Here is a 14,186-nt window from a genome sequence, read left to right as displayed (position 1 = left end):
GAAACATACTGGATAAGAAGCATCCTGGCCCGATACGCAGTGTAACAACACCAGAAAATGTTGAAAGGGTAAGGGAAGCAGTAGTCAGAAGCCCAGGACGGTCAGCTAGACGTCATGCTAATGAGCTACGAATTAATCGTGAATCGGTTAGACGAATTTTGCATAAAGAATTAAAATTCCATCCCTACAAAATGCTCATTGTCCAACAACTTAAGGCAACTGATTTTGCTGTACGCGAAGACTTTGCATACAGAATGCAAGTGATTTTGGGATTGAATGAAAATGCAATTTTATTGATGAGCGATGAGGCTCATTTCCATTTAAACGGGACTGTGAATAAGCAAAACCTGCGTTACTGGGCTCCAGAGCATCCACACCTTATCCATCAGCGTCCTCTACACTCAGAAAAAGTAACAGTATGGTGTGCTCTTGGCTCTGTTGGCATTATTGGACCTTATTTTTTCGAAGAGAACGGGGCCACAGTTACTGTTAATTCGGCTCGATACATTCGTATGCTTGAAACTTTCTTTAAACCAGAACTACGAAGACGACGAATCCCCTTAAAACGTGTTTGGTTCCAGCAGGATGGGGCAACATCACACACCGCAAACAATTCAATGACAGTTCTTGCACGCATGTTTCGTGGAAAGATTATCTCACGTTTTGGCAATGTTCCTTGGCCTCCCAGGTCTCCTGACTTATCAGTGTGTGACTTTTTTCTGTGGGGGTACCTTAAGAGCTGTGTCTATAACCACAAACCACGAACTTTGGATGAGTTGAAGAATGCAATCATTCAAGAAATTGCTGCCATCCCTGTAGAGATGTTAGTCCGTGTGATGGAGGATTTTGAGAAGAGACTTGAGTCCTGCATTCGAAATGATGGACATCACCTTGAGGACATTATTTTTCACAAATAACTGAAATGACAGGTAATGAGCTTTGTTAACTAAAATGGCAAATAATAAGCTTTGATTTTGTGTAAATAAACATGTATTAATTTTAAAACTGGCTGAGTATTATTACATTAAAATCCGTCCGTCTCCCGTGTGTCACCCTGTACCTTGATTGATTAAAAGAATAAATAAAGAAGAAAAAACAATATTTTTTTGAAGACCGCAGTGGTAGGGATTCCAGAAATTCTCAGAAGAGAGAATGAAAAAAAAGCATAAACCAGAAAGGCAAAACAGTCAAATCGGTTATATCAATGATAAAATAAATACCAATCAATTGTCTGGAAACCTTGAAGTCATGTTGGTCACCAAGCATAACGAGATTGGAGTAGTTCTTCTGAAGCTTCCCAACCAATCTGGTACAGCCACCTGTCCACCCTCTTCCTAAACACTACCAAACTAAATGTATCTGCTTCCCTAATCACCCCTGGCACATTTCTGTACAAGATATGGGCCAGGTATGAAGGATTTGTCAATTCAGAGCCGTGAGTCAGCTGAGGTATCTCAAAGCTGTAATTGGATCTGTGGCGAGTTGAGTAGCTATGGTTAACTGTTTCTCCCAGAAGTTCAGTTTTGTATTTTTTGATGTGGATCAACAAGGATTTAATAAAAAGTTGTCTAACATTCAGTACGGGAAATTCGATAAACAACTGTATTGTTGGGTAGTTAAAGTCTCTCTTTAAAATTGTTTTTATAATTGATCTTTGGGTGACTGCGAGAGGCTCAATGACTGAGGAGGAAGCCCCTCCCCAAGCTAGAATTCCATATAGTATTATAGATTGGACATAGGCAAAGTAAACTACTTTGCACTGATCCACACTCAGAACATTACTAAGCTCTGAAAATGCGTGAAGCAGCTTTCTGAGCCTATTCTTAGCACACTGGACATGTTGTACCCAACTCATCTTGGAATCCAAGACAACGCCCAGGTATTTGTAATTACTAGTTGCTAGACTAGCGCGGAAATCCTGTTTAGCAGTTTCAGAATTGCTGAAAATCCTTTCGCAGCCACAGGCTCGCGATTCAGAAATCCCATACCTAAAACCCTATCCTCTAAACCTTGATTTCCCCATAGCTGAAATTTATACCCTGTATTTAGCTAGCAGGTCCAGCTTGCTGAGAGCTAGAGCGCAATTGTCAGATTGCGGATTATTGAACAAATATCTGTTTGCTGTAGAGAATAATAATCTTATTATTGATTCTCTGTTCCCTATACCCTATACCGTATACCTCATACCCTGCACCCTATTCTCTATAGCTTACACCCTATATCGTGCCCTATTTAACTATATCTCAAAAACTACTAAAGACTCCATAGTTCCGCCACACCTTTACTCCATAGCCCTCTCCTTAAATCCTGTAGAAAAACCTCTTTCTGGGCTCGCAGATCCAGTCTGCCCGCCGTCAGCTCGCAGTTGGTTCAGACTGCGTACTACCTTTACAAATATAATTATTTGTAGGGATCTGAAAGTCAGATCTGTCTCCTTGTATAGGGTTATCTTAATCTCTTTTAACCCCCACCCTGTATTCTAAAGGCCAAGGGCCGACTCAGCCAGTAACGGCACGGGCAAATACTCCTCCCCTGAAATTAAAAATCTCGCGAAAGAAGCAGAGGATAAAGAATCAGGATAGGGGGAGAAGTGTAGGTCCGGTATCTCCACCTGTCAGTACGGCTACTGACCCATACCCGCGACGTAGCAATACTTTGCAATTATTAGATAACCTAGGGGGTGGAATAGGCGTATCTAATAAATTAATCCTTAGAGTTTCATGAATTTATCTCTTACCGGATTTGAAATTTAATTATCTTTCCCAAAAATTTAAACTTTATGCTCTCATATCTCAAAAAGTAATGATCAGAAAAAAATCCTGAGAGAACTTTTTCATTTTGATAGCTTGATAGTATAAAAATCGAAAAACCTTTAATTCATCAAGAAACAGAACTAATCTAGTTACAGTTCTCTCAGCAGTTATACTGCTGGCAGAAGGGTGATGAATGCTTGAAGTCAACTCCCATTAACTGCCACTTATAAGCTTCAAAATTACTCCCTTGTGGTTAGGAACTCACCTTATTGTGTAAATTGTTTCATTTCTCATGATGGCCTCTTCCATTAGCTACGAACAAGCCATATTCACTAGGGCATCTTCTTCAGCAAATATGGAGGAAGGCTTGACTAATGCTTGTGTTCGTTTGATTTGACCAAAGGTTTATTAATTTTGTGTTGACAGGTGGAGCAGTGCAGTCGTCAGTGAAAGAAGGAGATTTTTGCATTGCTCAGTATAAGGAGGATGAAGTGTGGTACAGGGCGCTTGTCAAGTCCTCCTCGTTTGGAAATATGACTGTTCAATTCATAGACTACGGTAACTCCGAGGAAGTAACAGCCGATCAAATTAAGGTATGTTTGTCTTCTATTTGTAACTCATCCAGTATATCCTTCAATTCTGCCACTGTATTTGACACAGTTGCGGCCCGTCCATTAGGACTCTTGGGCGCAGCTCCTCCATTATTAAAATTAATGGCGCAGCTCCACATATAAAATTATGTTCAGTATTTGAAAAGGATATAATAAATTACTATTGGCATTTTACATATTGAGAATGTTAAAACTATTTTCCAAACCGTAAACATAAAATATTTGAGGAATAAAACTATATAGGCCGGTTTCCGAGCTCGGGATTTACCTAAGTTAAGTCCAGGACGTGAATTATATTCTCGCTCCTTTCCGAGTGAAGGATTTATAAAAATCGTCAAGTCCAGTACTTGAAACAGCGTGATTTCAAATCCTCGACTGAGGTAGGTTTTAAAATTAAGTTCTGGACTTGAACTGAACAAACACATCTCAGTTATTGTTTTGGAGTAGATGAATAGCCAAATAATAGTTATTTGTATATCTAGAGTGAAAAGTACAACTTTTTCTCCCTGTGGGAAAAAGTTTGAAGCCCGAGGCGAAGCCGAGTGCAACAATTTTCCTGAGGAAGAAAAAGTATTTTTCCTACAGATACCTTGAAAAGTGACCATTTCTGCACTGATTGCAGGCCGCAAAGAATCACTTTTCCGCACTAGTGCGCAAAGTATTACTTTGCGTACTCTAGATTTGCAGCATGACAACGCAAAATAGTTAGATATGGAGCACCAGTGCAGGAAATTAAAATTAAGTTGGTAACACTGACTGGTATAGTGAGGTCCACGTTATAATGGCAGTGGAGAACGGCGTTGCCTTGCCGTTATGTGCTTGATTATAGTCATTTCAATGCTTACTTAAGATAAACCCCCTTCAAGCAGTCAGATAAATTTTCAATTAAATTACTAATCATTATAATTTAATTATGAAATTATATAACGCCTACGGCTTGTGCGTAAACGTTTCTTTTAGTGCAGCAAACTGTCACTTTGCGCACTAGTTGCACAAATAACTATTTTGCTCGTGATGAACATTTTTCTTTCATCTACATTTTTTTTATAGAAACTGCAAATCAAATCATTAACTTACGTTATTGGTGACAATATTTTCTAACAACATAACCTAAAAACTAAAACCTAAAAACCGGTCGTCGGATTGGCACTGCCGATTGCGATATTCGGCAAAAGTTATAACAATTATCAGCTGGGCGGCTACACAGAGAAGAAGTAAGAGTTCTCCTACTTTGTGGCGGCTATCAAAAATGGCTGACTCCAGATCACGCGTTTCAGATTTGAATAGCAGATGAAAAATAATTATTTGTTGGCTGGTATTTTGAATAGAATAAAATATGTATAAATTTAACTAACTTTATTTTACGAATGTGACGAGCTAAAAATTTTCAAGAAAAATAATACAAGTATTGCCTTGGAATTTTATCTTTCAATGTGAATGTTATTAATCAATGTCTTATTCAACATATTAATAATAATATAACAATAATAAATTATCATTCCAGTTTTTTTTTCAAAACAAATACGTTTTCCAACTCAATAGCCTACTAAAATTTTTATTTATTTATTTATTACAATACAATTCCAAAATTATTCCAAAATCACTGGCAAGGATCAATGATCAATAATAGCTTAATGTGAAATGAAATGTTTATTCATTCATGTTTCAAAAGGTTAGGTTTTGAAATATGCCTACCAATAAATTGAGACATATTTTCACAAAATAATTGTTACAAAATAATTTGGAGAGCATGCTCATTTGAATAAGCCCGCTTCTATCAGCTGTCTCTCATTGCTAAAATAACAATATCATATTGTGAATTTCCCTTATGTTTACTGCGTTAAAGACCTGGACTCAAATAAGTTGAAAACTTAATTGACCGAACGAAGTGAGGTCTAAGATTCAAGTCGACGGTTTGGCATTTCTCTTAATGTTTAAATGTTTATATGTTGCATTTGGCGAAACGTGGTAATAGATTTTCATGAAATTTGACAGGTATGTTCCTTTTTAAATTGTGCGTCGACGTATATACAATGTTTTTGGAAATTTTGAACTTCAAGGATTTTGAGGCCTCCTTCATACGCCAATATTAGAGTAAAAATCAGACTATAGAATTATTCATCATAAATCAGCTGACAAGTGATTACACAGATGTGTGGAGAAGCCAGTCTATTACTGTATTATTGACTGAAGCGAAGCTGAGGTCTTAGTTTCGACTCGATCGGCTTTTGTCTGTTTGTTTGTTTGTACCGCAGTTACAGTCACAGTTATTGTCTGATTTGGATGAAATTTGGTATGCAAGTTCTTTGAAACAAGGCGCAGAAACGTATGTGTAACGATTTTTGGTAAGACCTCCGGTTTTTTTGTAATATTTAAAAACCCGTAAACTAACCTAAAAAAGTAACTTTTCCTATCTTTGAAGATACAGCAATTCATGTTCCTACTTTTTCGCATTAACTGTTACGAGGGTATGGTGTCCAAGATGGTTAGAGTGTAGCTTGATACACTGTGGGACCCAGGTTCAAATCTCGTTCCGACCAGATTTTTTTGCAGACGATACCAATTGTTTTATCTTATTCTAATAATATATCATTATAAAATTATTATTATTACTATATAGAATCATTAAATTGAATCATCTCATTATTATTAAATTGATTTAGCTTATCAAATTAGTTGGATAAATTATTTGAAAAAAATCTCTAATATCAATACATAAATAACTATTATGTTACCGATAACTCAACTATTTTAGTTGTGGACAATTTTTATAATCATAAAATTAATCAACAACTATTTTAGTTCTAGACAATATTTAACATCATAAACATTTCTTCAATCTTCAACTTCTTTTATTCATAACTATCAGTTATTATTTAAGTTATTTTTAACTGAATTTTCAGTTTGTCAGGTACAATAATTATTGTATTGTATGCATTTTTTGTGTCGCTCTACAGTGTCAAGTCTTTTGTTTTCCTTTAGGTATGAGATCGGAAACCGATTTGTGAGCATTAACATTCTGCAACAAGCCATAACATTGAATCCACTTTTCATGAAAAACATCATTAGCAACCTAATGTCATTGTCACCAACAAACTCATCTTACTAAGAATCATTTTCTATCTCACCATCGTCTGTGAGACGATTCATCATCTAAATTGCCTACTGCACAATCCATTTTCCCGTCAGTTGACCGATTTCTTATAATTAATTATTAGAAAAGCTGTAATATATGTTTATATTGTAGATATGGAGACGATATAAAGGTACCTCCTTGATAAGTCCGGTGTCCCTGCAAACAGTGTCTCTAGCACTCAATGGAGGAAATAATAGATGACATGGCTAAATCTTCACAATATACTTTACTTACTGTACAGTAAAAAAATTGGCTCTCATTTGTTAGAATAGAAAATGTTCCGCTCTAAAATATGCTGTATTTAATGAATGGTATCGATGATGAAGGAATGCTATCTCTATAGATATATTCACTGGAAAATCAGGCAGTAAGAATACAAACTGTGGTTTATTTGCATTTGCAAAACTGAATACTGTGGTAGCTCTAGTGAGCACGGTTTGGTGTCATATTACTCATTAATTTCCCTTCTCTGTCACACTCACATCATAGGACAAGAGAGTTGTCAGCAGTGAATAACCTTGAGAATGTCTGAGCCGCTCAAAATCATACTCTATTTATTCACACACACACACACACACACACACACACACACACACACACACACACACACACATCAAGATACATCAATATGAAATAAAAATTAATTTCATCAATAAAAAAACATTACAGTATAAAATAAATAACATAAATATGTTATTACTTTCCTTGCCCTATAGGTAAGGAAAGTATTGCTTTCCGAAAAAAATTAAGGTACCCCAATTTCTAAATTTCTATACGTTTCAAGGTCCCCTGAGTCCGAAAAAGTGGTTTTTGGGTATTGTTCTGTATGTGTGTGTGTGTGTGTGTGGTGTGTGTGTGTGTGTGTGTGCGTGTGTATGTGCGTCTGTGTACACGATTTCTCATCTCTCAGTTAACGGAATGACTTGAAATTTGGAACGTAAGGTCCTTACACTATAAGGATCCGACACGAACATTTTCGATCAAATGCAATCCAAGATGGCGGCTAAAATGGCGAAAATGTTGTCAAAAACAGGGTTTTTCGCGATTTTCTCGAAAACGGCTCCAACGATTTTGATCAAATTCATACCTGAAATAGTCTAATGATAAGCTCTATCAACTGCAACAAGTCCTATATCTGTAAAAATTTCAGGAGCTTTGCCCCATCTATGGAAAGTTTGATTTTAGATTCTCAATTATCAGCCTTCATATACAATTTAAACAAAAAAAAAATCAAGTGGAAAAGATTGAGCATGAAAATCTCTGCAATTAATGTTCAGTAACATTTCCACCTAAAATTGAAAATAACCTTAAAATCCCAGAAAATGTGATTATTAAATTGCAAACTGTTGGCAACTGTTGGTTCTATTAAATCATTCACTACGAAGAGATAGCAGACCTCGTGTGTTTCCAGCGTTATTGACCTATCACCAGCTGTCTCATATCTTTGAATAGTAGACTTGAGATGCGCGAGTACACTAGCGTCAGGTGATCAATTTTCATAACGGCAAGGAAAGTTGTGTGAGTGCGCCACACCAGATTTTTATTAATATTGCTGTACAAAACTTCTCACTTGACTGCACCATTTTTTCCCTCAACAACACGAAATTTCCCTGTTTCATATATGAATAGTTTCTAGACCTGCGGACCGTCCGGTTGCATGATAGCTTTTGTTTTTCGTTTTAGTATGAGATCAGACACTGAGTTGACACTGAGTTGTGAGCATCAACATTCTGTATAGCATAACACGTTATAAGTATATAGTTGTATAGGAAAACTGCTATTTTTGCAGATAAACGCCTATTTTTGTCATTATTTTTTTATTATATTGAATATTCAGTTGGTGGTCTGTTTACTATGGTATTCTATTGTGATAGCTTGCATTGTCCATTGCAATAACTGAGGGTAGATTCAATTACAGTATTAATATTTTCCTTATCCATCTTTCAAGACTTACACTGTTTATTTGACCATGGTAGTCACCCTTTGCTATCCTGCCTGAAATATCAACTGACAGCCATCTAAGAAACCTGTCTTATATATGCAAATATATTAAACAGCCTATGGATATATCAGTATAGTTCAGTAGAATATAGTTATAACGTTTATTATAGTTATGTAGGAAAACGCCTGTTTTTGTAGATATTCCAATCATTATTTTTTTCATTAAATACAATATTCTGTTGATAATTTGTTTACTATGGTATTATATTGTGATAGCTTGCATTGTCCATTGCAATAACTGAGGGTAGATTCAATTACAGTATTAATATTTTCCTTATCCATCTTTCAAGACTTCCACTGTTTATTTGACCATGGTAGTCACCTTTTGCTATCCTGCCTGAAATATCAACTGACAGCCATCTAAGAAACCTGTCTTTGATCATAATAATGGCTCCAAAAAGAAAGTCAGCTGCAACAAAAGCAAAAGAAAATGAAAAAAAGAGCAGAAGAATCATCTGGAGAGCATCACCATCGTCTGTCTCAACAGAGACTTTACCAAGCCAATTTGCGTGAGCAGGAGACCACTCCTGAACGTTCAAGGCGTCTTTCTGATCAGAAACAAAGAACACAGACTTTGCGCGAGCAGGAGACAACTCCTGATCGTTCCAGTCGTCTGTTTGGTCAGCGCCATAGAACACAAACTTTGCGCGATCAGGAGACAACTCCAGAACGATCAAGGCGACTATCTCAGGATAGGTTGCATCATAGCATGACAAGGCGTAATCAAGTAATACCTACCAATGCCATGGGCATTGAAACAGTAAATCTGGAGAATTACACTGAGTTTGAAAAGTTCCAAAAAATATAAATTGGAAAGAATGCAGTGTATGTTTGGAAAGATTCCCATCATTACCTGTTGTTGATGGAATTTGTAAAAGATGTCGGAAATCAAGACATCCGAATCCATTCACGGCTGAAAATGACATGGACCCTGGTGGATTACCAGATGAACTCATGCATCTTTCAATGATAGAAGAGCAGTTAATTGCAAGAGTTCATCCAGTAATGTCAGTGTACAGAATACATGGGCAGCAATGCAAATACTCTGGCCAGGTAATAAATTTCCCCCAGACGGTAAATGATATTGCTACCAAACTGCCACATCAAGTATCAAATTTGTCATACATCATACATCAAGTATCAGTTGTAATTATAAGAAAAGAGCACTGCAATAATTACATTGACTTCAAAATTAATAGAAACCGGGTCAGAAGAGCTTTAATCTGTCTCAAGAACAATAACAGATTCTACAGTGACATTGAGATAAATGAAGAAAACCTTTTGTCTTCACCTGAAGATTGAAATGCATTTGCAGCAATAGAGAGCTTACCCCTGACCAAACAAATATTTCAGATGTATTGGAGGAAAATAGTGAGGAAGCTCAAGTAATATCAACAGATGCGCCAAACACCACCCTTCCTTCAGACAAAATTAATCAAATTGAGAACAGCCACAATGCAGGAGCACATTCTATTATTTATTGACCAACAATTCATCATGAACCAATTAATGAGTTCATAACAGTTGGATATGTGGCCATGGCATTTCCTACTTTGTTTCCCACAGGTGGTGCAGACTTACGGTCACCACGTCAGGTGAAAGTGAAACCGAATGATTACTTTCAACATTTATTGAAATTCAAGGATAATAGATTTGCTAAACATCCAAGATTCCGTTTTTTTGCAATGAATAGTATCAGTCGCTGGTCTTCTCTCCAAAATGGGACCATTTGTATTCAGAGAAACAGCGAACTAAGTCACTTGAATGCCTCAGAAATCGAAACAAAACTTATAGAAAACCCTGGTATGGCTAGCAAATTGATGTGTTTCAACTCAAGTGTACGTGGCACAAGTGCATATTGGCGAGCTCGATGTGGAGAACTCCTAGACATGGTGCAGCAGTTAGGGCTCCGACAGTGTTTTTCACTCTGAGTGCTGCTGATCTACATTGGCCTGAATTGTATCGGATCTTGGATCCCAACACTGATTACAATAATCTAGATAAGAATGAATCCTTGAAGCGGAGATTATCGTTAATGAATGATATCCCAATGGTAGTAGATTGGTTTTTCCATGAAAGAGTTGATTTTTTTATTAAAAAAGTATTAATCCCCCAGTTGAATGTCACTGACTTCTGGTATCGCACAGAGTTTCAACACCGTGGCTCTCCTCATATTCATGGTGTCTTTTGGCTCCGTGGTGCACCTGATGTCACCAATTTGGATGCTGCTGATGAGGATACTCTACAAAATATTGCAACTTACTTTGAAAACATCGTTTCCACTACAAATCCGCGAATAAATGCTCCAGTTGCCATTGTTCATCCCTGTCAGTATCATTATTCTGATGCTACAAACCATGAAGAAGATTTTTCAAATCTAATCAATAATTGTTGTCAAAAACATACTAAGGCCCGGTTGCACAAAAGCCGGTTTAAATTTTAACCGTGATTAATTCCATGAGGACCAATCAGAGAAGGCTTTTTCGAAAAGACGGCTTCTCTGGCTCTCTTTGTGCAACCGGCACTAAGCATGAACCACAGTGTATCCGTAAAAATAGGAGCTCTGGAATTGAAGAGTGTAGATTCAAGTTTCCATTTCAACTGCAAGAAACTACAAGGTTGACAAAAGAAAGTGGCCAGTGGGAACTCATTACTAAAAGAAATGATCCTTTGGTTAATCGTCACAACAGATTTATTACAGAGCACTGGAGAGCTAACACTGACATTCAATGTATCATCAGCATGGATGCCGTACTTAATTACATTGCCAAGTATGCAAGTAAGGCTGAACCACGCTCTAAAGCCATGGAAGACCTTCTGACAGAAGCTCTAGCTAAAGACACTGATTCAGCTAAGACTGCAATTCAACAAATTTTTATTAGAATGTGTGGTGAGCGGGATTATTCAGCCCAAGAGACTTTCCACATTTTGATGGGTTGGCCCCTATACCACAGCTCACGGGCATTTGTCAAGGTCAACGTTGAACCACAGCAATGGATTCCAGTGGGATACACATCTGAATCATTCCCTGCTAAATCAGCCTTTGATAGTTATGCTCAACGCCCTCAGGACGTTGATACTATGTTTTTAAAAGAGTTCACTTCAAAATATTCTAAGAAAGGTGAATCCTGGGTCAAGCGACGAAATCCTGCTGTGGTAAGAGTCTGTCCCAAATGGAAACCAAATGTTGGTGATGCCTACTACCGACAGCAAGTTGTCTTGAGTATACCTTGGCGAGACTTGGCAGAATTTGACAGTTCCTCTTGGAAGGAGCATTATGACAGTTTAAATCAATGTCAAGTGCCTCTTGCGCTACCTACTGTTGAGGAAGAATATGAGGATGACCCTCAAGAGTTGGAGAGAGACATTGAAAACTTGATGGTCATTGCTGGTATTGGTCCAAATGGAGAGCTAGAACCTTCTGTTGAGATTGGCCAGAGGAATGTTGATTTAGGCTATGATTGGAACGAGAGCTATCATTCCTTCAATAATCCACTTTCTCTCCCATCATTTGTGCTGAATCACAAAAATGCAGAGAATGATCAAGATAGTTCATCATATAGCTCCAAATGTTGAGTTTTCAGAAGAACAGCAAATCATACTAGATCGCATTAAAGCTCAAGTCAATGTTCTAAAGAATGGAGATTATGATGATGCCAATCAAAAGAAAAGTATTATAATTCAGGGAAAGGCTGGAAGTGGGAAAAGTACCATCATCAATGCTATTGTGCTTTTCTCTGCAGTGAACTTGGCCCTGAGAGTTTTCGATTGATGGCACCAACAGGAGCTGCTGCAGTGAATATTAATGGCTCAACAATTCACTCTGCTCTCTCTCTAGGTATTGGCAAGGGCTACATGGAACTTGGAGCAGAGCAGGACCAACAATTTCAACAGTCCATGGAGGAATGTAATTTCATCATAATAGATGAAATGAGTGGTTGGTTGCTCTCTGTTTAAGAAGATAGATCTCCGGTGCAGGGAAGCCAAGCCCAATAGAGCACAGTTGCCATTTGGTGGCATGTATCTCTATCTTCTAGGAGACATGAAGCAACTACCTCCAGTTCTAGATCGTCCTTTCTATGGCACTTGATTTAAAGGCCATTTACATGACCAAGGACAGATCCTTTATAAAAGTCTGAACCACTCTATAATTTTGCCAACATCGTTTCGGCAAAATGGTTCAGACCAAATCACGTTCAGTCAGGGGCTTACTTGATCGACTGAGTGTGGGTGAAAATACTGTGGAGGATTGGCGCCTACTCATGTCAAGAGAAAAGAGCCGGATCTCCACTGCTTATTTTGAAGCTTTCTCTGATTCTTTGCGCCTCTTTCCTGAAAATAAAACAGTGTTTCCTATAACCTTGAAAAGCTTGAGTCTCTTAATAGACCAGTTGCAAAAATTCCTGCATCAAACAACAATGCAGAAGCTGCAAAAGCGGATTATGACACAGCTCAAGGATTGGAAAAGGTATTATACATGAGTATTGGAAGTCGTGTAATGCTTGAGACCAACCTTTGGGTGAAGAAAGGTTTGGTAAACGGTGCGTTGGGTACAGTTACTGACATTGTTTACCAACCAGGCAAAGCACCTCCATTCTACTTACCGCTTGTTGTATGTGTCCAATTTGACAGCTATAATGGACCGCTATTGAGCAACTGTGTTCCTGTTGCCCCTGTTACTCGCTCCTGGAAGTCCAGCAATGTATCTTGCTCCAGGACCCAGTTCCCGCTGATCATGGCTTGGGCTGTTACAATCCACAAGTCACAAGGACTTTACCTAAAGTTGTGGTGGACATTGGAAATAAAAAGCTGGCACCTGGATGTTCTTATGTCGCTCTGTCCAGGGCTAAGAGACTGGCTGATATTGTCATTCAGCCCGGTTTCAATTTCGACCGCCTGACTCGAATCAAGCAAATGAAGCTATTGGGTTTGCGTGTGGATGAGGAAATCCGTCTCACCACTCTTGGCCATTGAGCGGTCATTCCTAATAAGAATAAAACGTCATATACACTTTATTTATTTGAAGATTTGGTTTATATTTATTCTTAATTCAATTTATTCAAATTGAGTAAACTGTCAAAGTTGTAATATATATTATTTTTATATTGTAAGTATTGTGGATATTGTAAATATGGGGACAATGTGAAGGTACCTCCTCGAGAGACATTTATAAGTCCGTTGTCCCTGGAAACAATGTCACTACCACTTTCAATGGAAAAAATAGGAAATGACAAACACATATGTTCATCATGTGTATGATAAGACATCAGGTACTTGTGGATGAGAATACTGCGTGAGGTCTACTGTTCACAGAACTACTAGTAGACCCCAGAGTTTAGAAGATAAACCCGTGACTCATAAAGTTGATTTAGACGCGAGAGCTTATTTCAGTCGTGGACTCTCTAAGTCCAGAACTTATAGATGCCGAGCTCGGAAACCGGCCCTAAGAGTATTGTACATCAATGCTATAGGCCTAAGTTGAACATTGGTTTGCGCAGAGGTAAGCCCTGAGGTCTGGTCACTTCCAGACCAGACCTCAGACCAAGACCGTTTGGCAAACGGCAAACCGTCTGGGACGGCTCTACACACTCCAAGGTCAGACCTCAGACAAGACAAGCATGAAGTAGAATACCTTATGAATATTACTATTTGAGTTCACTATTCAAATTGGCTAGAACATTTATA

At 37.9% G+C, this 14,186-nt stretch overlaps 1 protein-coding gene across 1 annotated transcript in view; it reads left to right on the top strand.

The window, feature by feature from the left end:
• LOC111062421 overlaps positions 1-14,186 on the top strand; it is a gene marked incomplete in the record, with an annotated part of 59,637 nt that overhangs the window by 40,012 nt on the left and 5,439 nt on the right. Inside the window, 1 exon segment of the mRNA XM_039429460.1 lies at positions 3,180-3,346. Within this exon segment, the coding sequence (XP_039285394.1) occupies positions 3,180-3,346 (167 nt within the window).

The sequence above is a fragment of the Nilaparvata lugens genome, chromosome 5, assembly GCF_014356525.2.
Source record: "Nilaparvata lugens isolate BPH chromosome 5, ASM1435652v1, whole genome shotgun sequence".
Classification (NCBI taxonomy): domain Eukaryota; kingdom Metazoa; phylum Arthropoda; class Insecta; order Hemiptera; family Delphacidae; genus Nilaparvata; species Nilaparvata lugens.
Note: the sequence above shows the minus strand (reverse complement) of the source record. Positions and strands in the feature narration are given on the sequence as shown.